At 27.7% G+C, this 27,731-nt stretch overlaps 5 protein-coding genes across 5 annotated transcripts; 2 read left to right on the top strand and 3 right to left on the bottom strand.

Annotated features, from left to right (window-relative positions):
* Window positions 1-1,352: 1,352 nt before the first annotated feature.
* PmUG01_09037600 (ATP-dependent 6-phosphofructokinase, putative) lies at window positions 1,353-7,462 on the top strand (the record flags this gene model as incomplete). The annotated part of the gene is made up of 5 exons (XM_029005074.1): window positions 1,353-3,188; window positions 3,464-5,706; window positions 6,094-6,613; window positions 6,845-6,919; window positions 7,373-7,462. 5 exons carry the CDS (start codon window positions 1,353-1,355, stop codon window positions 7,460-7,462), a joined length of 4,764 nt encoding a protein of 1,587 aa, XP_028861700.1.
* A 1,262-nt stretch (window positions 7,463-8,724) lies between these two features.
* MBF1 (multiprotein bridging factor type 1, putative) lies at window positions 8,725-9,141 on the bottom strand (the record flags this gene model as incomplete). Its single annotated transcript, XM_029005073.1, has 1 exon — window positions 8,725-9,141. The coding sequence occupies one exon, from the start codon at window positions 9,139-9,141 to the stop codon at window positions 8,725-8,727; it is 417 nt and encodes a 138-aa protein (XP_028861699.1).
* A 1,732-nt stretch (window positions 9,142-10,873) lies between these two features.
* Window positions 10,874-12,141, top strand: PmUG01_09037400 (cochaperone prefoldin complex subunit, putative; the record flags this gene model as incomplete). The annotated part of the gene is made up of 3 exons (XM_029005072.1): window positions 10,874-10,990; window positions 11,246-11,597; window positions 11,879-12,141. 3 exons carry the CDS (start codon window positions 10,874-10,876, stop codon window positions 12,139-12,141), a joined length of 732 nt encoding a protein of 243 aa, XP_028861698.1.
* Window positions 12,142-12,873: 732 nt separating this feature from the next.
* On the bottom strand, window positions 12,874-17,291 carry PmUG01_09037300 (conserved Plasmodium protein, unknown function; the record flags this gene model as incomplete). The annotated part of the gene is made up of 6 exons (XM_029005071.1): window positions 12,874-13,480; window positions 13,769-13,817; window positions 13,937-14,021; window positions 14,290-15,199; window positions 15,530-16,046; window positions 17,147-17,291. The coding sequence occupies 6 exons, from the start codon at window positions 17,289-17,291 to the stop codon at window positions 12,874-12,876; spliced, it is 2,313 nt and encodes a 770-aa protein (XP_028861697.1).
* Window positions 17,292-18,488: 1,197 nt separating this feature from the next.
* On the bottom strand, window positions 18,489-27,483 carry PmUG01_09037200 (conserved Plasmodium protein, unknown function; the record flags this gene model as incomplete). The annotated part of the gene is made up of 4 exons (XM_029005070.1): window positions 18,489-18,998; window positions 19,342-19,599; window positions 19,734-19,891; window positions 20,193-27,483. The coding sequence occupies 4 exons, from the start codon at window positions 27,481-27,483 to the stop codon at window positions 18,489-18,491; spliced, it is 8,217 nt and encodes a 2,738-aa protein (XP_028861696.1).
* Between the last annotated feature and the right edge of the window lie 248 nt (window positions 27,484-27,731).

The raw sequence follows: 27,731 nt of genomic DNA, 5'->3' as shown, positions 1-27,731 counted from the left end.
AATCCGTTATTGCTTCATTTGCAATAGATCATTATGGGTGATAAATAAGAGAAAAGATACAGACAAATATACATGCACATATACATATATATTTATATTTTTTTTTTTTTTTTTTGTGATCACCTATAATGATTTATTCTTTCATATATGCACTGGTTATTCATACTTTGTGTTACGCTTTTTTAATATTTTATTTTGAATTATTATGTTGTAGGGAAAGTTTTAAGCAGATTAAACAAATGTGAATATTTTTTCCGCTCCTTTCATTATTTCCGCTCCTTTCATTATTTCCGCTCCTTCCATTATTTCCGCTCCTTCCATTATTTCCGCTCCTTCCATTATTTCCGCTCCTTCCATTATTTCCGCTCCTTCCATTATTTCCGCTCCTTCCATTATTTCCGCTCCTTCCATTATTTCCACTCCTTCCATTATTTCCGTTCTTTCCATTTTTTCCGCATTTTCAGTGTTCCCTTTTTTTACATAATTTCATTTATTTTGTAGACGGTGCCACTTGTTTCATTCGCAGAATTAAGTATTATCCTCAAACGGCACACATATATGTGAATATGATTAGATGGACGTATTTGTATGTGCATGTATATGTATATATACCCACATCAATTTGTGCAAGTTACTTTTTTGAAAAATTGCCTTGTTCGCAATTTTTTTTTTTTTTTTTTTTTTTTTTGTGTCCTCTTTATTCGAATAATACATAATAACGTATATGTTTTTATACTAAATGTTTTTTTCTCCATATTGCTCTTATTTTTCCTTTTACCAGTACTTCTATTAAAGCTTGATATGTCTATATAGAGTATAAAACAGGGTTTCATATGAAAAAAGGCAGAAATGTAATTCTTGATGAGACCAATCGTATAACTGCCCATGTGACTGTTCATGTAACCATTTTGTTGCTCTTGATATTTGCAGCTCTGAAAAAAAGTTCAACGCACCCTCTTTAGAGCAGTATTAGCTGCAATTTTTTTTTATTCAATTTTTTTTTTTTTTTTTTTAAATATCTGTATACACTTTTTTACATTTGGTTTTCACCTGTATGATGTGCATGTAGAAGTGCACTGAGGAACAAAAGGCGGGGCACACAAGAGACACACCTGTCATTGGGTTTTAAAATAAAAATAAATAAATAAAAAAATAATAATAATAATAATATTAGGAACAAAAATAGGAACAATTATAGCAAATATAGCAATTATAGCAAATATAGCAAATATAGCAAATATAGCAATTATAGCAAATATAGCAAATATAGCAATTATAGCAAATATAGCAAATATAGCAAATATAATAGTAAATATCCACGTTCATTAACAAATAAACACCTGGATACCATCATGGATATTGAGAACGCCAAAAAACACTTGAGTGAACTGCAAGAAGAAAGAAGGAAACATAAAATCGCTCTACCACTTGCTCTGAAAAATAAGACTATAATTGAACAGATGGAAAATAATATAAGTGGAAAATGTGAAAAGGATGTTTTGAAGAACCATTTTCCTAATACTATAAATAAACCAATAATCAAATTGTATGGAGAAAATACTTGTTTAAATTATTTTAAAGGAAAAAAATTATATGATACATGTTCAACCGAAATATCAGATGACATATCAAGAAGCTATTATACTGAAAATTCTCTTCTTAAAGAAATGATGAAAGTTTACAGTGAAGATGTTATTCTAAATATAGGAATATTGTTCACAGGTTTACAAGCACCAGGTGGTCATAATATTATTTGTGGTGTGTTAGATTGTTTAAGAAAGAAAAATAAAAAAAATGTATTATATGGTTTTTTAAATGGTTTTAAAGGAGTACAAAATTATGATTTCATGGAATTAAAAAATGAGTACATAAGTATGTTCAGAAATAGTGGTGGTTTCGACATGATAAAAAGTAGTAAATTAAATATTTTGAACGAAAAGGACAAAAAAAAATTATTTAAAATTTGTAGACACTTAAATTTGAACGGTTTAATAATTGTTGGAGCGGTTAATAGTAATAGACAAGCAGCCATACTAGCAGAGTATTTTGAAAATATTTACAACCAAGCTAATGAAAAGATTAAAATTAAGACAAAAAAATATCATAAGATGAGAGCAAAAAAGTTATATGAAGGGGAAATAAAGGTAGAGCAGGAAAATGGAATAGTTCGTGGTATGCTTTATGGAAAAGGAAATAGCAAAGAAGTTCACGCAGAAGGCGCAAAAAGAGGATACTGCCATGAAAATGGTGAGCATGAGGATGGAAATGGAGATAGAAATGGAAATAGAAATGGAAATAGAAATATAAATGAAGCTGAAAATGGAAACGACTATGCAAACGACTATGCAAACGAACATGCAAACGAACATGCAAATGAACGTGCAAACGACTATGCAAACGACTATGCAAACGAACATGCAAACGAACAAGCAAATGAACATGCAAATGAACATGAAGAGTGTCAATTATACGATGCTACATACGAAATTTTGAGTGACTTAAGTGATGAAGAAGTAAAAAAGAAATATCCTCGAAAAATGAAAAATAAATTGAACAAAACTGCAATAGTAAGTGCCCCCAAAACAGTACATAACGAAATGAGAAATGAATTTATTGAATGCTCCTTAGGTTTTGACACTACTGTGTATACATACTGTCAGTATATTAGTTATTTAATATCACACATACAAACATACTTGAAGGGGTATCACTTTATTAGGATAATTGGAAATCATTCTAGTCATATTGCCTTAGAATGCTTCCTACAAACTAAGGTAAATATTGTTCTAGTAAGCGAGGAAATTAAAAAAAAAAAATTAAGGCTAAAAGATATTATTAATTTTATTGCTGACACTATTGAGACTAGGTGCACGAAGTACCATAAAAAATATGGCATTATAATTATACCTGAAGGGTTACTTAGAAAAATTCCTGAGTTTAAAGCGATGGTTAGTTCTATTGGACAAACGAAAGAGAAAATTGCTACAAGTGATAGAGTTACTAAGGAGGAGCCTACTGTGGAGGGGAATTTCGAAGAAAAGCATGTTAAGGACGAAATGACCATGCTCAGTAAACTCAAAGCTCAACTAAGTAGTCACTTGGATAGAGAAGAATACTCCCTCTTTCACTCTTTACCTTTATCTTTTCAAAATCAGCTCTTGGAAGAAATTTGTTCGGAAAATTTTCAAGTAAGTCCCTGCGTTTACTGAGCAATGTTTTGTTGTATCACATGTTATATGCGTAGAACTATCGTACGTGGGGTGCTTATTATCGTCCGCTGCATATGCATTCATGCTTTTGTGTTCGTGTGGGTATGTATGGATATATAGACACCCATATCACCCTCTGGCGTTCATGTGTTATACTTAAGCAATTTGTATTTTTTGTATTTTCCTTTTTGTCTTGTCTTATTCGTCTTACCTCTTTGGTCTTGCGCTTATCATATTTCGTCTTCCCTTTTTAGTATTTCCGCACGAACGTGGAAGAGCTGCTTCTTCAAATGGTGAAGGAAAAAACAGACAAGAGAAAAATAGACGATTTAGTATATATACCTCATTCTTACGGGAACGAAGTTACTTGCTCTTTGCCAACAAACTTCGACTGTGCTTACAGTTATATCCTAGGATTCAGTTGTGTGCATATAATAGAAAATAAATATAACGGATATATGTGCATCATCAAGAATTTGAAACATCTACTGTCAAATGTAAATGATATAGAGATTATAGGAGTACCCATCTGTAGCTTAATGAGAATAAAAAATAAAACTAAGGATAGGCAAGGAGAAGATGGCTCAAATGCTATCGATAATGATACACAGAAAAATGCTAAGGGGGACCTCGTAAAAGACTGCCCGCAAAACCTAGTAAAAGACTTTGAATTTTTTTTGAAAAGGGAAAAAGTGAACCTAAAGAGCAACTACTACTCTAAATACAAAACATGCCGCTCCATCTACTTGTATGAGGACAGGTACAGAGCACTTAGCGGGATACAATATCAGCACAATGTGTCTGTTCAAAGTGATGAAAGCTCTTTAGGGTCTCCTAAAAAATTAACCAAATTTTTTGCTGAGGATTATGTAGACATCATTTCAAAGGATAGCGAAATATACAACAGGGTGAATTTCACTATCTCTGGACTGAAGGACGAGTACATGGGTATTCGGGAAGATTACACAGGGACTGTCAAACTGAATGGAGTAACGAGCGGTAAAGCATTTAGCGATGAGAATGTGGGAAGAGTGCGGTACAAAATTTCCAAAACGGACGAACGAATGGGCGAGCGAATGGATGAGCGAATGGACGAGCGAATGGACGAGCGAATGGACGAGCGAATGGACGAGCGAATGGACGAGCGAATGGACGAGCGAATGGACGAGCGAATGGACGAGCGAATGGACGAGCGAATGGACGAGCGAATGGACGAGCGAATGGACGAACGAATGGACGAACGAATGGACAAACGAATGGACAAACGAATGGACGAACGAATGGACAAACAAATGGACGAACGAATGGACGAGCGAATGGACGAACGAAACAATGGATGCAAAAATGAAGGAAAATGGGTAAACCCAAGTGGGAACCAAATCAAGTGCAATTATTACAAGAGGGAAGAGATGTTATCAGAAATTGAAAAAGCCTTAACAAAGTCAGTAATAAATTTTAACACAATTTTGATTAGACACAATACAGGAATTAGATATATGGACAACAATTTCGAAAGTAAATTCAATTATAATTCATTCCTTCATATAAATAAAATAAAAGACTTTTATGTAGTACATGACAACACGTTTGGTTTGAAGAAAAATGGTAGAGTGAGCTCTTCCTGTTATTATAAGAACACAGGGGTTGTGTTACTTTCTCATTGTACTCCTGGTGCAAATAATATATTAGTGGGATTACACCAACGATTGTCTATGAATAATTTAAAATTGTTCGGGTATGTAAGAGGTATAAGAGGACTACTAAAAAATGAAACTTGTATAATTAACGACAATAATTTAAAGAATTGCATAAATATAGGTGGTTTTCCACTACTAGGTGTACAGGTAGATTATCATAAAAAGTGTGAAGATACAACACTGTACATTCCCGATTTAGTGAAAGAAGAATGCGTAAATAAAATAATTGAAAACTGTAAAGAAAATTATATAACCAATTTAGTTTTTATAGGAGATGAAAAGGTTATATCAGTTATGAATATACTTAATGATATATTTATAAATAGAAAAGTTAATATAAAAATTATATCTGTTCCTATTTCTCTATATAATAGTTTTGATAAAAACTTAGTGGAGTGTAGTATTGGTTATCACTCTATGGTTCGAAATGTTAGTGATACTATAAGTAATTTACAGAGTTGTTGTTTAAATATAAATAAATTTTATTATTTAATAAAGGTCCCTACTAATATTTCTTCTTCTCTCATATTGTCTATTCAATTAGAAACACATTGTAATGTATGTTATATCGGTGAATGCTTGACTAACCAACTTATCAACCTACATACAATCATTGAACATATCTCGATAATTATTATAGAACGTATTAATAGGATGAAATACTATGGTGTTATTCTATTTAGCTCCAATTTGATATACTGTATCAACGACTTCTATGAATTGTGCATAGATATAGACGAAAACGTAAAAAGTGAAGAGGAACTAGCTAAAATTATCAATGACGCTGAGCCTCCACGAAGGTAACAATAAAAAAAAGTCAAGAAAAAATTCCCACGTAAAATGATGCAATGCTTAAAAAAATTGAAAAATATAAATAAAAAAAAAAAAAAAAAAAAGACAAGAAAAGAAAAGAATAAAAAGGAAAAATTCAGAATATGGAAAAATTACGAAAAACAATGTATAAATAGAATAAAATTAACTAACGGTGGTAAACCGCTGTCGAACACGATATCCCCACACTTACGAATACGGAAATACTGTCCACTAACACTACACTTTTCACTTCCTACACGACACGACGCTTTCGTTCAAGCGTATTGTGTAATATGAATAAATATATATGAACGTGTACACTTTTTTTTTTTTTTTTTTTTTTTTTTTTCCTTCTCTCCCCATCGCTTTCTTAGATTGGAAAAAGTTCTAAAGAAGGAGAATGTCGAATTGCTAAAAACATGCACACGTTCAGTTAAGGAAAAGTTACTAAGAAAAGAAAAAAGGGAAAATGAAGACATCGATTCAAACTTCGAGGTAATGTTAATAAATGGAATAAAAAAATATATATATGAATTAATGAAGAAATTCAAGGGTAAGAACGAACTGTACTGTTATAAAAAACATATGAATACTGTAACTAGCCAAATAACAGCAAAAAACATAAAAGTATATAGTGATATAGATTACTTACTACATTTCAAAACTATAATTAAAAACATAGACAGAGAAATGAACTGTTACTTCCCCACACATTTTGATAACTCTTTAGCCTTTTCTCATGGCCTACTGGCTGGTATTGCTGTTGAAAATGATCTAGTTAATTATGTAACCTCTATAAGACATTTAAATTTAAATAAAAAATATTGGAGCAGTTCTCTATACCCCGGATTATACTTTATAAATAACAACAACAATGGGGGTCCCTACCGTGAGGTAGCAAACGCGGAAAGGCAGAAAAAAAAAAAAAGAAATGGGAGAAAAAAAAAAAAAAAAATGGGAAAAAAAAAAAAAAAAAAAATATACGTACTAATGTAATGCACTGCAAACTACACACTGCACAGCTGTCTATTAATCCTTATATAATTTTATAGACTCCTTTCTTTATATCATCTTTTTCTTTTGGTTCATTTCTATATACCTTTTTTTTGCTATTTTTTTTTAAAGTACCCCTATGTTGCACCGGTTCCAATATCAGTGAAGTCCAGCCAAATGGCTACCATCAAGCATAATGCAAATACGGTAAAAACCAAAAATTAAAAAAATAAAAACAAAATATACGCAAAATATAAGCAAAATATACGCAAAATATAGGCAAAATATAAGCAAAATATAGGCAAAATATAAGCAAAATATAAGCAAAATATAAGCAAAATATAGGCAAAATATAAGCAAAATATAGGCAAAATATAAGCAAAATATAGGCAAAATATAAGCAAAATATAAGCAAAATAAAGGCATAATAACGGAAAAATTAACGCAATATAAAAATAAAAACACAGAGCAAATAAAAGGGTTAAAATGAAATACTTTACAACAATGTATGTGTGTGCATACACACAAAACATCAAAAAAGTTCGCGTCCCGTATATTTTCTTATCTTCACATTTACATGTACTTGTGCATATATAAATATATATATATATATATATATACATATATACTTCAATTTTATTAATGCTCTTTCGTTTGAAGTGGGCATACAGTGACAGTTACATTTACGTCGGGCCCGTTCAATACGGTGTAAACTCAGATAGTCTTGGATGCTCTTCGTACATTTTTTAATAATCAGGAAAACGGCAAAAAGGTAAGAAAGATTTGCGAAATGTAGAGATATAACCCTTTTTTTTTTTTTTTTTTCTATCTATATATTTATGTACCTATCTGTGCATTTACGTACCTATCTGTGCATTTACGTATCTATCTGTGTATTTACGTACCTATCTGTGTATTTACGTACCTATGTATGTATGTATCTACCTATCTGTATATTTCTTTCTTTTTTTTCTTTTTTTTTTTTTTTTTTGCAATTTACACTGTATTTATCATTACGAAACATGAAGGAAATATAAAAAATTCGGGTATATCTATACTACATATATTTATCTACTCATTTGTGCTTCTTTTACTTTTTTTGATAAAAAAAATTAAATAAACGTACAAGTAAATAAAGAATGTATTTAAAATGCGTAAATGAAAAAAGTAGAAATATGTCAATAAAAATGTAAATGAAAATGCAAAATGAAAATTGAATCATTTAAAATAAATCACATACATGCATAAATGTATACATTACATATACATATACATGTACATGTACATACATGCGCGCAAACATACATGGGCTAAGAAAAAAAGACACATACAAAGAACAAAATATTTCCGTATTATCGGAAAACTTGGGAAACAACTAAAGCTACACAAATGGGTTAAAATATATATATATATATATATATTTATTGTTATTATTATTATTATTATTATTATTATTATTATTATTATTATTATTATTATTATTATTATTATTATTATTATTATTATTATTATTATTATTATTATTATTATTATTATTATTATTATTATTATTATTATTGTTATTATTATTATTATTTTTTTCTTTACTATTACAAGAAGTAATGATAAATATCCATGTGCGTTGTACATGCTGCATTTACTCCTATCAAAATAGTGTTAAAACGAAAGCAAGTATAATTCTTCTCTTTTTTTCTAATCATTTGAAATATTACAACACAACATGCCATTTTTAAGAACGCTCCACAATCCGTATATATTCATAAGAATGTGCATACATTATATACATAATTACTCACATGTGAATATGTGCAAATATATAAATGTACATCTAGTCAAATTTTAAAGAAAAAAGCTTATGCTTAAAATTTACGGGGTTTATAAATATGTTCATTAAAATATTCAGCAAACGTACATAATATTGTATTGCTTCTCTTCCTTTTTCTACTTTTCTGCTGATTGGCCTTTTCCGACTCACTTTGCCAACTCGCTTCTTTCTAATAAATTGTTGATCTTTATTTCTTTTTTGGCGATGGGAGATTCACGCCTAAAACTCTGTTCAACTTTTGAATAATGACATTATTTGGTATTGCTTTTCCATTTTCATATTCTTTTATAACCGATTCACTTTCATTAACGAGTCGAGCTAACTGAGCTTGTGTTAATTTTTTATTTATTCTAGCTTGTTGTAAAGCTCTTGAAAAAACAGGAGTAACTCTATCAATTTTAAAATTCTCTGTCTCTTGTTCAATTTTCGCTTTATTTTCTATTATTAAATTACCTTTACATGATTTATTTTTACCGCCAAAATATTTCTTTTCTACTTCTACATCTATACCTAATTTTCTAGCCTCTTGAATATTTTTTGGTTTCGGCTTTTTTTCGGTTTTATGCCATATTACCGGCTTAAGGTCTTGATGATCCATTGACATTATTATATTCTTAAAAGAAATGTAAATTTGTGTAAGATAAATTTAAAAAAAAAAGTGGTACTATGTGGAGAGTACGAACTTTAACTTCCTGCAGTTACAGCGCAGTTTACACGATATGTAATAAATATGTTTGAAGTTGAATTAAACACTAGGGTGGAGGGGGCCATTACATACATATATACTTACATACATACATACGTACATGTATACATTCATACATTCGTGTACACACATATAAATATATATATGTATAAATATGTATTAATATGTACGTATGCATATATTTCGTTATTAGGCAATTTTTTTTTGCTTAATTTTTTGTATTTTTTTAAATTCACGTCGCTATTATATATGTTTTAAGAAATAAAGAAAACGAACTAGAGAAATGGAAACAATTCACTTTTCTGAATACCAATTTGTCAGTCTCCCTTCTTTTACAATTCTTTTTTTTTATTTTATTCTATTATGATTTATTTTATTTTATTAAATTATGTACTTATCCTTTTTTCTTTTATTTTGTTCTTCTCCTTTATGTATATATATATTTTTTTTTTTTTTTATTTTCATTTTATTTTTCCTTTCATTTTTATTTTTACTTTCATTTTTATTTTTACTTTCATTTTTATTTTTACTTTCATTTTTATTTTTACTTTAATTTTTATTTTTATTTTCAATTTTTTTTTTATTTTCAATCTTATTTTTTCAATCTTTTTTAAAAATAAATTGCTCTTCTTTAATTAGTATAAACATGGTATTACACAATTTTTTCTTTTAAAACAGTAACTAAATTATTTTTGCCTTCAAAAAAAGGGAATTTTTTTTTTTCGATTTTTACGCAGAATTCAAACAGTTACAATTTTGCAAAATTCGTACACTTGCACATTTGCCCATTCGTACGTACTTACATTCACACTATGTTGATACTCATTTTGTGCAGAATTGGCATAATTTTTATGTAATTTTATTTTATGTAACTGTATTTACAATTTTCTTCTTTATGCGGTAACGGAGTAAAAAAAAAAAATTTTTTTAGTCATGTGCTGTTTTCATTTTCACATGTGTAATATACATCATTATTATTTTGTTTCATTTTACTGCTTTGTATTTTACTGCTTTGTATTTTACTGCTTTGTATTTTACTGCTTAGTATTTTACTGCTTTGTATTTTACTGCTTTATATTTTACTTCTTTTCGTTTTACCAATTTCATGGGGAAGAGCCAAAAGAAAGGCAGCACAAAAGGAGATGCTTTACATGTCAATTAGTTCATAAATAATTTCATAATAAAAATAAGAAAATAAATGAAAATATAAAAAAAGCATTTCGCCAATGTAATAATACCATATAATTTACTTTACGTAGTATGACTTTTTATTACAATTTCAGAAGAAAAACATTTCAAGGAATATATAAAAATAAAATTAGTTCACGCTTTCGCATACGTATATATATACATATAATATATATTTATGCATTCATAGATATGTACTTACTTAGATAAACATACATAATTACACGAACGTATACATACAGTACGTGAACGTGTGCATGTATGTATAAGGAAGAATTTTCCTTTTTTTCCCTTTTTTTTTTCTCTTTTTTTCCTTTTTGTTTCCCCTCTTTTTCCTTCTTTTTTCTTTTTTTTTTTTAACTTTGAAAAGGCGGTTTTATGAATTTATTTCCTTTTCTTTTTTTCCTTTATTTTTTTGTTGGCCTGTTTTTCACATGTTACAATGGCGTGCGATTTAGAGAAAATTGAAGACAGTGAAAGAGAAAAACCAAACGTTGTGATTCAGTTAAATACATTGAGACTCGATGAACTAATATCGTTAACTTTAAAACTAGAGGAGGTTTGCTAACTGAAAAAGAGAAACAAAATAAAATTTAACAAATTAATTTTGGAAAAACAAGAGTGACAAAATTAAACTGAACGAATTAAGGAAAATAGATTTCCCTCTTATTTCCTACATTTGCTTAGTGATACATACCTACAAAATACACAATAATATGTATACATATACACATATTAACATATATATATATATATATATATATATATATATATACATAATTACTTATTTTTACCCGTACACCCCTAATTTCAGGAGTGGAAACTAATAAAAAAGAATTATGCTATATTAGAAGGAGCTATATTAACGTACGATAAGTGCAAAAATTATGTAGAACAATTAAACCCATCTAAATACGAAGCCAAGAATTTTAATGCATTTATGAATGAGTTAGAACGTTCAGATTTAATTAAATTATGTAAAAAAGATCAGAATGATGATAAAAGTATCATAAAAGATAAAGAAGAATCAAATCAAAAAGAAAACATTGAACATTTGGATAATTTAATTGAAAAGATTGAAATTAATAAAAAGGAGGAGGGAAAAGACAAACAGAAACAACCCCTAGATGTACACATACCCTTGACATCGTTGGTCTACATACCCGGTAAAGCAAAAAATATAAATCAAAAAAAAAAAAAAAATATATAGATCAAAACAAAACAAAGCAAAATCAAAATTATACATCGTATGCTGCATTATAATACATTTAATTTATCTCATATCTTATCGCAGTTTTGTTTTTAACTCCTCTTTTTAATGTAATAATAATTTCATAATTTATTAGTTTTCTGTTTTATTTTCTGATTTATTACTTAACTAATTTATTAATAAATTGATTTTTTGATTTTAAAATTCCCGAACTTTTTAATTTCCCAATTTTTTAAGGAAAAATCATGGACACGGAAAACTTTCTCGTACGTATGGGCACAAATTATTTTGTCCAAAGGAATTCGGCACAAACCATTGAATATTTTAATAATAAAATTAAAAAATTAAATGTACAGATAAAAAAATTAAAAGTTACCATAATAGAGAAAAAAAATGAAATAGATTTATGTAAGAATTACATTCAAATTAAAAGACAACAACAAATGAATGCCTTAAATACAAACACGCTACAAGCCACTTCACGTAATGTTAACACGTGAAAAAAAAAGAAAAAAATTTACCTGAACAGTCATATTTATTTTTTTTATTCGTTAATGTAACATTAACAATTTATATAAAATTATGTGCACTTTTCATTGCACAGAAGGTATGTATATATATATATGTTATTACCATGTTATTTCTTTATTATTGCTATAGTAGTATTATTGTTTTATGATTATTCATGTTCTTATTCGCGTGGTGTATATTTATTTTATTATGTAGTTTATCTCCTATTTTATCATATATTTTTTCACGTTTTTATTTTTTAATTTGACTATTTAAAATGTGAATATAAATATGTAACACATAAAAATGTATATACTTACATATATGTATGTCTATACGTATATGCCTAAAGAGCCTTTTTTGTAGCATTTCCCTAAGCGAAATACTGTAACAGATAGATAGATATAAGGAAAATCAAAACCGCGTTCACTCACGCGTATACATATATATTACTATGTATAAATGATCACTTGTATAAATTTAGGTAGAATCATCCCATTTTGTTAAACTCAAATTGCATAATAATGTACAGAAGTTGCTTATTTGTTAATATAAAAAACGAAAAAAAAAAAAATTAATTCCTCCGGTTGTTACACATTTTGCCAAAAACAACATAAGAAAATATTTTTCATTCCACAGTAATAAAAAATGTTAAGCACCATTTATCATAATTTACCACAATTTATTACAAGCATGAAGAACGTGTAACATGTTATTCCTTGTTAACTTACATTTTTAGCATATGCTACGTTTTTTATAATATTAATATTTTCAATCACAGCATGTTTTATTATTAAGGTAACATTATTTTGAGAAATGAAATTTTTATATGTATTTAGAATGTTATTAGACAGATCGTGGCAATATAACGCTATGTTTGTAAAAGCATGAATTAAAGATACCCAAAATTTTAATTGATTAAAATTTTCATTTGAAAATAAAGAATTCAATGTTATGTAATAATCTTCAATTTTAACATAATTAATATTCATATGCTTAATATTTTGTGCTAACATTTCCAGTACTTTTGTATTTATTAAAAAATAATAATTTGATTCATTTCTTAACAAATTTATAAATTCATTTTTCAAAATTAACAGTATTCTTGAATTACTATTAATTATATCATTTAAACTTTTTAATATTTCTTTTATACTTTCCCTATTTAACATTTCAAGAATATATGAACATCTTAATTTATGTAATATCACTTTTGTTATTTCAATTATCCATTCTTGTTCGCTTGATAAAATAGCCTCAAAATAAATCTTAAAATATTTATGCATGTTTTGCACTATATCCATGACTTTTCTTTTACATTTTGCTTCCCTATTATAAATGTTTTATCATATTTATGAATGAGAAAAAAAAAAAAAAAAAAAATGTAGCAGCTAACCAAACGGGAAACAAAATAAATATAATAGCTAGCCAAATCGGAAAAAAAATAAATTGTAGTAGCTGGCCAAATAGGAAAAAAAATAAATTGTAGTAGCTGGACAAATCGGAAAAAAAATAGATTGTAGTAGCTGGCCAAACATAAAAAATAAAATAAAAAAAATAAAAAAGTGAAATACAAATAAAAGAAAAACAATTGCATACTAAAAGTAAAATATGTACCTGATAAATTGAAGATTGTCTAATTCCAGAACTAATACTTTTTCCTTACCTAAAACATAATGATCATACGTGCAAATGTATAATTAATTTATTTAATAAGCATGATAAAAAATAAGTAACGAAATAACATTTTAGTTATGACTTGCACATGCACTACAACGTACAAACCTTCTTCACATGGCTCCTTGAATCCGTTATGCAGTTGTAATATTTTATTCGTTTTTTTGAATAGATTCGCACCTACGGCTCTCTCCTATTATGTTATGCATTAAAAGGGAAAAACTCGTTTGCTCAAAAGTATACATACTGACCCAATCATATACATACCGACACACACATACACATACTGACACACACCTATACATACGGACATACACTCATACGTACACATGCATGCATAAATTTACGTATGCATAAATAAATATGCACGAGAACATTTATAACATATTCAGGCATATACACTTGTATGCAAATGAACACGTGTACAATATTTTATTATTTTTTTTTTTTTTTTTGGCTACCACATTTTCGTTATCTAATAAAAGGGGAGCATGCAAAAGAAAAGAAAACACATCCTTATAATTATTTTCATATATTAAATGTGGCAAAAAATAAATTAAGTCATTATTAAATATTCTGTAATGGTAAAAATATATTTTCAAAATTACAAAACAATATTTTTTAAAAAAAAATTTTCTCTTATTAAGTATGTTAATATTTTTCCTGATAAAATCAAAAAAAGTTATGGCTGTTAAATAATTTTTGTATTCTTTTGAGATAAATATAAATAAATAATTTGATACGTTAACAAATTGTTCTTCGGAAGAAAAGAATAATATAAACTCAGCTATTGAAACAACAATAGAAGTATTCATATAATTTGGTAATTTCCTTTTTATATTTCTGATTAAATCATACGAATTATTTATTAAATCTGAGTTAAGACAACATATGTTAAACAAAATTGTTACACATTGGGTTAGGAAGCAAGAAATGTAATTCTTATTTATCTTAGTTTCGTAACTCTCTTGTGTTAATAATTTTTCATACTCTTCAAACAAATTTTTTACATATAAAAATATACTTTTTAGAAAGTTTTCATCATAATAATTTCTTATTTCACAGCATAGAATTGTATCTTTTTCTGTATTATAATACATATTTTCTTTTTTTATGGTTCTTAATTTTTTATTTTTTTTATCATATTCTTCGTCATCTGAAGAATTGTTTTTACATGTATTATTCTTTTCATTTAATTTTATATTTTCACTAAATATAGTACCCTCTAAATGATTAAAGTGACTATCGAAAATATTTTTACTAACTACATAATGAATCATTTTATTGATGTAATTAGTTTTTGTGTTCCCTTTTCCTTTCTCCATTTGTTTTTTTGTTCGCTTTAGCCAAACTTCATCATTCTCTTTTTTCCTGATAAAAAAAAAAAAAGAAAGTAAAATCTATGAATAATATAGCAAAAAACAAAAAAAAAAAAAAAAAAAAAATTAATAACAGGTAGAAAGACAACTCACAATTATAAGGAATAAAGAAATGATAATAAAATTGTAATAACTACCATATAGATACATAGACAGAATAACATTAATCACAATGAGCCAGATGTACCACATGCATACATATATATTACGCACAAACTAATGCCAAAAAAGAAGCAGCTTTTTTTGCTTATTATACACCTTTCACGCATACCATATTTATTTGTATTCCTTTTTTTTTTTTTTATTTTTTTTTTTTTTGTACCTTTTTTTGAGAAGCGCAATGTAGTCTTGCTTAATCAAATGAGCTATTACGGAAAAGAAGAAGCAACTCATTTGTTCTGACATATTTATATAGTCATTTTCTCCCGTTAAGAAGTTAGCAAAATTCGCTTTTTTATTAAGTATATCCTCTTTTTCTTCCTTTTTCTCATTGTTATCAATTTGTGTGGGTACATTTTTATTTCCATTATATAAAACATACTTGTAAAAAATAAATTTTAAAGTTTTTTTCTTGATTAAAAAATGGTCAGAACTAAATAGTAATGAAGATATGTATATATTTGTATACACATTTTCCGAATATTTTAAAACTGCAAAAAAGTTGGTATTTAAATTTCTATCCTCATATTGAGTTGATAATATATAAAAAAAAAAAGAAGAGTTATGTCCTTTCCATATGTTTGGATAGCAAGAAAAGAGTTTAGCCGTTTTCTTTTCAATTAATTTTATTAAATTTATCATTAAAATTTTTTCTCCATTGTTCGTATGATTTTCGCTATCTACATGAACAAGCAGTAGACGTAAAATTGATTTTTTCTGCTCTTTGCTACTCTACAAAATTGAACAAAAATGGGAAAAAATAAAAAAGATAAAATATTTTATATTACTGGGAATCTGCTAAGAAATCAATTTTTTTTTTTTTTGTTTTCTCAATCTGTTCATTTTAAGTGATTATTCCCTATTTCTTTAGTAAAATAAACGAAAATAATTTAAGAGAGGCAAAAAAAAAAAAAAAAAAAAAAAAAAAGGTAAGGCAACTTCAATACGAATTACACAAAAGCGGGAAAATAAACAGATGTGCGTGAGAATTACTATGGAGTTGTGTTAATGTGTTAAAAGGTAAGAAAATTTTATGGAAAAACGTTAGAAACAACAAATTTTTAAGGAATGTATATCATATTAGCAAAATGACTGTCACGTAATTTTTTTACTAATATATGTCCAAAAAGATAAATTAAAAAAAAAAAAATACATGTATATCTATATCTATATCTATATCTATATATATATCTATATATATATCTATATATATATCTATATCTACATCTATATATATATCTATATCTATCTATATATATATATCTATATATATCTATATAGACGAACAGTAAGAAGAAAACTTCTACTGGTATCATACTTAACAATAAACACATAAATACTATATAATAATGCACCATAAACAAAAATAAACGCTGATGAAAAATTAAATGGTAAAACTAAATCTTCTGTTTATTAATTTTTCGATAAAATAGTGCTATCTTTTAAATAGCTTTTTCGTTACATACAGATAATATATTATACTCAAGTGCATGTACGTTTTTTTTGAATTCTTCATTTTTCTATTTATTTCTCTCTCTATTTAATTCTCAGTCCATTTACTTCTTTATTTCTTTATTTTAACGCGTAAAAAAGCAAAATGTTAAGTTGTATTGTATTAAAGTACATAAAGACGTATGCTTAATTTTTTACATAACAAATCGTGGTATACAAGTTTTATAAATGCTTATGCACACGTCTACGTTAGAGGGAGACACATAATTAAATATGGTACATTTTTTTTTTTTTTTTTTGTTTTATAATCGTACTTTTAAAATTTTACTCGTATCTTCAGTATCATAAAACATGTAGATTAAATATAATTCCCTAAGCAATTTAATTAAATTTTCTCTTGATTCATCTTTTTGAAATCTCTGCAATTCTAGTAATTTTTTTATCTTACACAGTTTTTCTTGTATTATATGCATTTTGTGGAGATATAAAAAGGAGAACAAAAATAATATAAAAACAAAAGAACAATTCATTAAAAATTAAACATAAAGAAACGCTAATGAAACGTTAATGAAACATACAAAAAACACAAAATTAATAAAAACAAAAACAAAAATAAAAATAAAAATAAAAATAAAAATAAAAATAAACATAAACATAAACATAAAAATGAACATAAACATAAACATACACATAAAAATAAACATAAAAATTAAAATAATAAAAATTAAAATAATAAAAATTAAAATTAAAAAAAAATAAAAAGCACAATGGGAATAGTGTAAGAATGTTCAAATTTAAAGCTGTTCTAATATTCCATTCATACAAGTTACATTTTTTTTTTAATTCTCATAAACCTACAAGTATCTCTTTGTGAAATTTTTTGTTACCTTCACAAATTATATCTTCTTTTTTTTTCTTGTTTTTATTAAAAAGTTCAGTTCGATATTTGTATCATAAAAATATATTTTTTCAAATACAAATTTTTTGGTATTTTGGTGTGTTAATTATATACACAATATAAGATAAGATACCAAAATCATAGGCTCTTTTTTTTTCTTTTTCGACATATTCACTGCTATAATTGTACACACAACATATATACATATATATATATATGAAACATTACCGCTACACAAATATTTTAAAAAATTGAATTTTGAAGAGACCATATATATCTCGCGTAAAATGGCGTGTTTTTTGATTTGTTCGCTTGTTCGTTTGTTCTTTTTTTACTTTTTTTTTTCCACGACCTACATTCATTTATTCTTCCCTGAATAACAAAATTGATACAGTTGCTTAGCTAAAATATTTCCTCGCTTTTTACTTATCATTTAGTTATTCTCTATTTGTCGTTCGTCATTTGATATCTATTTACTTCATTTTTTTATTTCTTCATTTTTTTACTTCTTCATTTTTTTATTTCTTCATTTTTTCACTTCTTCATTTTTTCACTTCTTCATTTTTTCACTTCTTCATTTTTTCACTTCTTCATTTTTCACTTCTTCATTTTTTCACTTCTTCATTTTTTCACTTCTTCATTTTTTCACTTCTTCATTTTTTCACTTCTTCATTTTTTCACTTCTTCATTTTTTCACTTCTTCATTTTTTCACTTCTTCATTTTTTCACTTCTTTACTTTTTTATATTATCTTTTATTTTTTTGTTTTAGATTTACGCTTTTTGCCCCCCCTGCATATCCTTTCTTTCTATATATAAACAAGTTTCCTTATCCTTTTCCTTCTTCTCTTCATACGAACATGATAACGCTTCCTTTTTATTGTCTTCAGTCGAAATACATATTTTTTTTCTCTCAATAAACAATTGATCGAATTCTTTCCCATCAAATAACTGTGAGGAAAGTCTAATACGAAAGTTTTTCTTTTCATGTAAGTTGTATTCATTCTTCATATTATCAAAATTTGTATTTGTTTGAATATTTGTTAAATCGTTTTTTTCATTACATACATCATCATTAAATATATTGTTTAAGTCAATGTTCTCTTTGTCGCTTTCTTTTTTCTCATTTAATTCCCACAATTCCTTCCATTTTTTTCTTCTTCTATCCTCTTCATCCCTCCAAAAATTTTCAAAATTTTTAAAATGTTGATTGTACGATTTGTTAAATGTAACAAATAATTTCTCCTTGCATTTTATTAAAATCTGTCCATAGCTCTCGCATCCCTACAAGTAAAAATGTAGTCATGTCAAAATTAGCCACTACAGTACGGTGCTGTGTAACTTGCATTATATGCACATATATATGTATATAGAAAAACTCATAATACTGAAAAATACATAAAAAAAAATGTGTACAATTTGTATAAAGAATGCTTAAAAATTAGTGAAAATTGTATAAAAACGATATCAAAATTATATGTAAATAAACACATGTATCGCATAAGTAAACGTCGCGTTACACATACAAACTCGCGTTTTTACATTTGCATATACTCATTTTTTAAAATGCAGCAGAATGAAGCAAAGTAGAAAAAAATAAAATATTATTTACGTTTATGTGGTGTACCTTTAAAAACTGCTCGAAGGACTTTTTTTTATTTTCTTTTAAAAATAAGGATAAAATTTTTTCCATTTTTCTGATGGATGAAAAGTACTTTTTATTTGTTTTTTCTTTGATATTCAGTAATGTGCTCTTTTTCAATTCATCAAATTCGTCTAATTCTTTTTTTCTGCTTAGTTCTTGAATAATTTCATCTAGTGCCAAAGACAGACAACTGTTAAACGTATTTTTTTCCTTCGCCGGGTTATTCAAATAGTAATAAATCTATAGGTAAAAGGGGACAAAATGGGAAAAACGTAACATGCATACATGTATATGTGCGTATAAACATAAGCATGTACATATATTCACATACACCATCACACACACACACAAACACACACACATAAATAATATACCTGCGGAGGAGCTATAGACTTATCCGAAATTGAGCAAACCTCATTTCGATACTTGTCATACACCGTATTTTTTTTATCCAAGTAAAAAACAATTTTCTCCCAATTGAAGTTGTTGAAGTTCCAAAAGCTGTGAGCATTTTTTATATCTTGCCAGTGTTCTAAAAAGGGGAGACAAAGAAAAAAAAAATTTAGAAGCTAATCATAAAAAAAAAAAAGGTAGAAGCTAATCATAAAAAAAAAAAGGTAGAAGCTAATCATTAAAAAAAAAAAGGTAGAAGCTAATCATAAAAAAAAAAAAAGGTAGAAGCTAGTCATAAAAAAAAAAAAAAAAAAATATACACCCAAATGTGTAAACATAAATACATATATATATATATATACACATATACAAATATACACATTTCACATACGAGACGATCTGCCAGTTTTGCGCAAATTCTCAATTTTGTGATTCCAAACCTGAGTGTCGCATGGCAGATTCGCAGTTCGACAAGGTTGTTACGAAACATGTAGGAAGGACAATCTCGTTGTATGAGGTGTTACAATAAACTTTTTCCTTTTGGTCAATTATGTTAAATAACAAAAATTGTTCATCATTTTCAGAAATCATATTGTTAATATAATATCTATATATGAGGTCCCTATCATATGTGTGTTCCTTCATTAATTCTTCTTTTTGTTTTTTATAAAAATACAATTCTTTGTTGTTTTTAATTTTTTGTAATATATCCTCTTCCTCAGTGGTAAAAGTAGAAATTAAAAAATAACAAGCTAATTTTTTATCTTGAAAAAAATAAAAATATTCTGTGTGTTTATTTACTATCACAGCAACATCAAAAGTGTCTAAGTCGTCAATAGATGTATTCAGTTGAAGGTTATGAAAAAAAATTGCTGAAGTGTCATTCAGTAAGTTAACATAAAGTAATATTTTGATTAGTTTTTCTAATTTTTCATCTCCATAATAACATACAAGTATTTTTTTTTTTAAAAGATAAAATTTTTTAATAATATTTTTGAGCATATCAAATTTTTCTGATATATAAAAGTCTTTTAAAAAAAAAGAATTTTCCTCTAGTAGTAATAGTGGGTGTATACAAGCATCCCATTTCTCTTTTTCCTGTACATGGTCATAAATAAATTTTTGAATTCCACTCATGTAAGTTATGATGAAGCAAGTCTTCCTCATCTCCGTTTTCTCTCTACCAGCTAGCAATTTTTCCTTATTTAAAATACAAAAATGAGAAATAAAATTTAGCATGATTGTACTTAATATTACTTTGTCTTCTTCACTCAAATTTTGTTGGAATATATTATTAATGGAGTTGTCAAAAAATGAGCTATTTAATAGAAACAGAGCGCATAAAAAATTCCAGTTATCTATCATACTATTAAGTATTACTATCTTTTTTGAAAAATTTAAATACGTTAAATCATTTAAAATACTTATTTGATTTAGTATATTGAAGTGACACATATCTAGTACTAATATTTCACATGTGATATGCAAAATTTTCGGTAAAAAATCTATACATATGATAAGATTTGAATGCTCATTAGATACTTTGTTATCTATTATACTTTCCTCATTATTATATACTGTTATATTTTCAAACGTAATAAACAAACTCTTCCATTTTGTAACATTCACTATGGACGTTATAACTAATAAATTTTCTTTCCCCATTAAATTATTATTTACTATATAGGCAGCTTTCAATTTTCTTGAATTGTTCTTCCCCCCATTTATAATTACGGCATAGTTTTTTCCGTACAGGAATTCTACATATCTGTTGGTTACATCGAATTTCAGTTTTTCATCCTCGTGCTCCTTCACGGGGGAGTGCCCCCCCCAGGGTTCTGCGTTGGTTATTGCTTCTTTTACTGTTTCGTTTACCGCCTCCACCTTCCCATCGCGCAGTTTCTGCTTCATGTTGTCAAAATAATCCGAGTAAAGTTCAATTTTACGCCTGATATCAACAAACTTTTGCGGCTGAATATTAAAGAGGGTCCTCCTTACTTCCCTCGATTGACGGGTCCATGTTGTATATTCATCAAAATATTTGGTGTATCCACTAAAAATAGACTTAAATAATTTGTTTTTTGCTTGAATAAAGTTAATTCCTTCTTCTGTCTTTTTTTCACTATTACTAGGATTCATAATAAAATTATTTTCAAAAAAGCGAGAAATAAAGATGTTATATCGTAATTTCATTTGCGTCTTATATAAGAATAATTTCTTTTTTTCTAAAGTAAATATTTTATTAATAGAATCTAATAGATTATTTTCTTTATTATTCCTGTATATATAATAGAATAGGTATCTAACATACTTGTTACGATATATTAAATTTCGAACATTCATTACTTCTCTCATCAAAATGTTAATGAAATCATAATATTGAAATGGCAAGTTATTGATAAGATAAGAACTGTTATTTAAATAAGCGCTAGTATTATTCTGGTATGTATTACTATTACTTTGACGTGCACTGTTATCAGTCGGGCATGTATTGTTATCACTCTGGCATGCATTGCTATTTCTTAACATTTGCATATAATTACATATTTCATTATACACTTGGTCATAGAAAAAAAAATCAAAAGGTTCAATTACATATTCATAGTAATTAATGTCTATCATATGTTCATCTTTTATATGTAAGGGATTTAACTTTTCAATAATCTCTTCATCCATGTTTGCATATTTAAATGTGCTATCATAATACATACTATTAAAATTGAATGGGATGTTCATCATATTTTCATTTTTCAGTCTACAGTTAACACTTGTTCCGTTGTTTATACATTCATTTCCAGTACTCCTAGTTGCACTATTCGCTTCACACGCACCGCTATTGTTCATGCGTGAAGTGTCGTCCGCGTTAGTGCTACATATAGCATCATTGCATACATTATCATTGCATACATTATCATTGCATACATTATCATTGCATACATTATCATTGCATACATTATCATTGCATACATTATCATTGCATACATTATCATTGCATACATTATCATTGCATACATTATCATTGCATACATTATCATTGCATACATTATCATTGCATACATTATCATTGCATACATCATCATTGCATACATCATCTTTGTTTTCGTTCTTCCCTCCGTTCAAACTACTGCTAACTGCATCAATACTGTGCTTAAGAAATACATCTTCTTTTAATTCCCCCTCCATAGCACTGTTGCTTGGGCATAGGTCACTTCGTTCAACCATTTCACTCTTTCCATTTGTTGCTTTATCACCCGTTTTGCTACTTAACATGAGTTTTTCTCCCTCCTGAATAATACTTACCACATGAATTCCCTGCTCCTGTGAGACTATTTTTTCCTTATAAGTTTGTTTCTCATTATTCTCCTTTTCTCTCATCAGTTGATCGTAAATACAATTTGTATCTATTTGAGCCGTCCGTTCAACATTCAGTTCACACTCTTCTTCCTTACATTTATCATGACAATTCTTAAATTCATACTTGAAGTCTACAAGTCCATTGTTATTTGGTCCACTATTATATAAGTCTATATGTTGGAAGAGAAACATATTCCACTCCTTAACTGAAAATATAGATATATATTTTAAAACAATAAAGTGAGCATATACTAATAAATTATTTAAATAATTGACTTGTTTCAATGCATGAGCAAAATAAAAATTATCATCGTGTACTTGTGCTTTTTTTGGACATTTGGCATATAAATTTGATTTTTTATTTAAAATATTTTGAATAAATTTCGTTTTCACATAAGACAAACTTTTATTATTTCTTTTTTGATAATTTAGAAATTTATTTTTTTTATATAAATGAAGAGACAAATCCCTTTTATATTCTCTCTTTTCAACAAATTGTATATATAAGTCTACTTGTTTATTTAACCTTTTTAATGTTACAGTATCAAATAGATATAATTTTTTTTTTTTTTTTTTTTTTCTTTCTATGTTTTTAATATATTTAAATATATATAGTAAACCTCGAATTCTTCTATCACTTAGACTTTTTTTTTTTATACTCGATTTGTATAACACCTCCAGGATATTGTAGTAATTTTGCAGGTTGTTATTTCCCTTCGCACCTCTATCATTGCTCCTGCAACGATTATGCACATTATCATAAATATTGTTATACTTATCATTATAATTACAACTATAACTATAATTTTCACTTATCTTATTTTCGTACCTTCTATTTCGTTCCTTTATATTGTATATCTCATCTATATCACTAAGGTACTTCAAAACAAAGTTCTTCAAGTCGTACACCCCGTTGCTATTACCACTGCCGTAAACATTATCATCGTTGTTACTTCCATAGGTATTACTGCCATAGGTATTACTTCCATTAACATTACTAATATAATTACCATTACTACCGTTACTGTTATGACGACTTCTCAAGTGGCCGCTATCAGCGCTGTGTTCAACACCAAAATATTCACTGCTAACTTTTTCATCATGTTTCATTCCGATTAATGTATTCCCACTACCTGCACGTATCTTATTTAGCCCAACATTACTCGTATATTTTTCTCCTGCAGATTTTTCCTCTGCTCTTCCAAAAACATTTTTGCTGTTAAAATTTTTGTTGTTAAAATTTTTGCTGTTTAAATCTTCGCTAAATTTAATACTTCCATCGTTGTAACTCCCCCTTAAGGTATCAGCATTCGGTATGTTGCTCTTATTAGGGAAGCAGTTCGGATGAGCCATACCTCCCTGGTTCTGCACGATATTCTGCACGTTATTCTGAACAACAATGTGTTTCTGTTGCTGTTTCTGTTGCTGCTTCTGTTGCTGCTTCTGTTGCTGCTTCTGTTGCTGCTTCTGCTGCTGCTTCTGCTGCTGCTCTCCCTCAGCATTTGCACTTCCGCTAATTGGAAGGACGTTCCCTTCCATGTTCGAATAATAAGAAAAACCTCTTTGCGCAAAATGCACATCTCTTTCGTTAGATTTGTCTATCTCTGTTTTGAAATAATCTGGAACGTCATCTCTTTTCCTCTGCTTATCATATATTGTCATCATGTTATTATTTTTAATTACATCATTTTGTACATGTTTTTTTATAGTGGATGAAATTAAATAATCACTGCCTTTATTATTTTTAATTTTGATTATATTTTCTTTTTTTTCAACTTGCTTGCTCAGACTAACACAATTATCATATCTATCATTATTATATATTTCATATTTATTAAATTTAATTGTCGTCTTTTTTTCACTGTGATCCTTGCGTTCATTGTGTTGATCATAGTTATCAACATAATCCTCGTTCATCTCCTTTGGTTCTCTCCCTCGGTTAAATGTTGGAGAGATAAAACCATTCCCCCCGAGCTTGTCCTTGTAGTAATTACTACTATTGTAGTTGTTACTACTATTGCAGTTGTTACTACTATTGCAGTTGTTACTACTGTTAAATTTATCATTACTGTTAAATTTATCATTACTATTAAATTTATCATTACTATTAAATTTATCATTACTATTAAATTTATCATTACTGTTAACTTTATCATTACTGTTAAATTTATCATTACTATTATCCTTATCATTACTGTTAACTTTATCCCTATTATTACTATTATCATTATTTCCCCTATTACTACTACTAATATTATTATTATTACTATCATCATTGCTGAATCCACTTATTCGAACGTTCATTTTATTACTTACAAGCGGAAAAACAATATTTTTACTATTGCTACTAATACTGTTCGAGCTACCATTATTATGACCATTGTTCATATCATATTCAACGTAGTTATTATTCATTGTATTTATATTATACGCATTATTGTTTTTTTTTAAAGTGATAAAGTTGTATATATCCTTATCATCTAGCTTATCATTCATAACATAAGTCATAGGGGGTAAGGCTCTTTCTCTCTTTCCACTTTCCTTAACAATCTCCGCATCCCTATCAAAACTACCGTTGTTATACTCATTCTTCCTATTACTATTTCTATCATTGTTACAGTTACTGCTACTGCTATTGCTTCTAAACATTTCTATGTTTTCATTATTCCATTTATTCATCAGATTTGTCTTGCTGATTTTACTCCTTCCGTTCATGTAGTAACCCACATGATGCTCATCCTTTTCCTCTCTGAGTGGTATACTATATACATCATTCTCATTTGTAAAGGTTACATTCTTTTTTTTTTTTTTTTTTTTTAATAAATATGAACTGTTCATAATCTTAGCCGTAAAATATTCATTTTGGTTGTAAATATTTGTCGGAATGTAATTATTATTAATTACATTTACGCTATTACCATAATAGTATTCCTGCTTCTTTTCATTCCTTTCATTCCTTTCATTCCTTTCATTCCTTTCATTCTTTTCATTCCTTTCATTCTTTTCATTCCTTTCATTCCTTTCATTCCTTTCATTCCTTTCATTCTTTTCATTCCTTTCAATCTTTTCATTCCTTTCATTCTTTTTATCCTTTTCATTATAATTTTGTACCATTACATTGCTATTATTGTCAGCATTTCTACTCTTATTACTACCTTTATCACCGCTTAGGTGCATTACATCAATGCTTCTATTAATAAATAGCGGATTCTTCATATCATTCTGGTAAGGAAGCCTTACCAAAGGAGGCTTTACTAATTCACTATTTACTACTGCACTGTCTACTACTGCACTGTTTACTATTGCACTGTTTACTACTGCACTGTTTACTACTGCACTGTTTACTACTTCACTGTTTACTACTTCACTGTTTACTACTTCACTACTTACTACTTCATGATTTATCACTTGACTATTTTGCAAATGTGATATATCATAATTGTTTGACTTGTATAAATTTACATTTTGGCTATTATTCATCCAGTTTTCATATGCCATCATATTTTTACTATTACGACTACTACAACCACTACCACTATTGTTGGTCGTAGTACTGGCGCATGCTATATTCATTCTATTGTAGTCATTGCATTTATCTAAAGCCCCTAATACTATTTTACCTTGCTCTTTTGAGTTGTTAATATTTATCATATTTACATCTTCTCTACATGTTTCCAAGTAATAATTATTATCTGTCACTCTTGATGTATTCATATCATTTATTTTTTCATAATTTAAATTTATATTATTACTTTTGCAGTTATTCACATTTCCTCCTTCAATGAACACTTCTTTCCTCTCCCCTCTATATCTGCTACCACTTCTACTCCTACCATTGCTACTGTCACTGCTCCTACTTCTGCTCCTACTTCTGCTCCTACTTCTGCTCCTACTTCTGCTCCTACTTCTGCTCCTACTTCTACTCCCACTTCTGCTCCCACTTCTACTCCCACTTCTACTCCCACTTCTACTCCCACTTCTACTCCTATTTTTACTCATGGCAATGCCCTTAGATATTGCAGCTTCGGAAATGACAAGATTGCCGTTGCACACATTATTAATACTAGAATAATGGAAGGACCTGCTATTTTGATACACGCTGTTATTATTACTATCATTATAATTAATGCGATGGTTGTAGCTATCATCTTCACTTAGACGAGAGGCACTAATGGTTGATGTATTACATTCATTCGTAGTCGTACTACTATTATTTTTTAACGAGTTGTTACTACTATTGATAGCATTACTATTACTATTACTCTTTTCATACATACTATTAATCATGTAACTGTTTGCACTTAGCATATGTATACTTTTAGAATGGTTACTATTGTTTTGGCTTCTTCCCCCACATTCATTCTTCTCTTGATTCATATTGCAATAATTTTCTTGGCAAAATTTTTGTTATATTTTTTCTATGTTCCCTGCTGTCAACGATTTTTATTCGTTTTTTATTCGTTTTTTATTCCTTTTTCCTTGTTTTTTCTGCTTTTTTTTTTATTCCTTTTTTCTAGTTTTCCTGATTTTTTTTTATTCCTTTTTTCTAGTTTTCCTGATTTTTTTTTATTCCTTTTTTCTGATTTTTCCTGCCGTTTTTCTTGTTTTTTTTTCTTTTTCTATTT

This window comes from Plasmodium malariae, assembly GCF_900090045.1.
Source record: "Plasmodium malariae genome assembly, chromosome: 9".
NCBI lineage: Eukaryota > Apicomplexa > Aconoidasida > Haemosporida > Plasmodiidae > Plasmodium > Plasmodium malariae.
The sequence above is the reverse complement of the archived record's forward strand: the minus strand, read 5'-3'. Positions and strand labels throughout refer to the sequence as shown.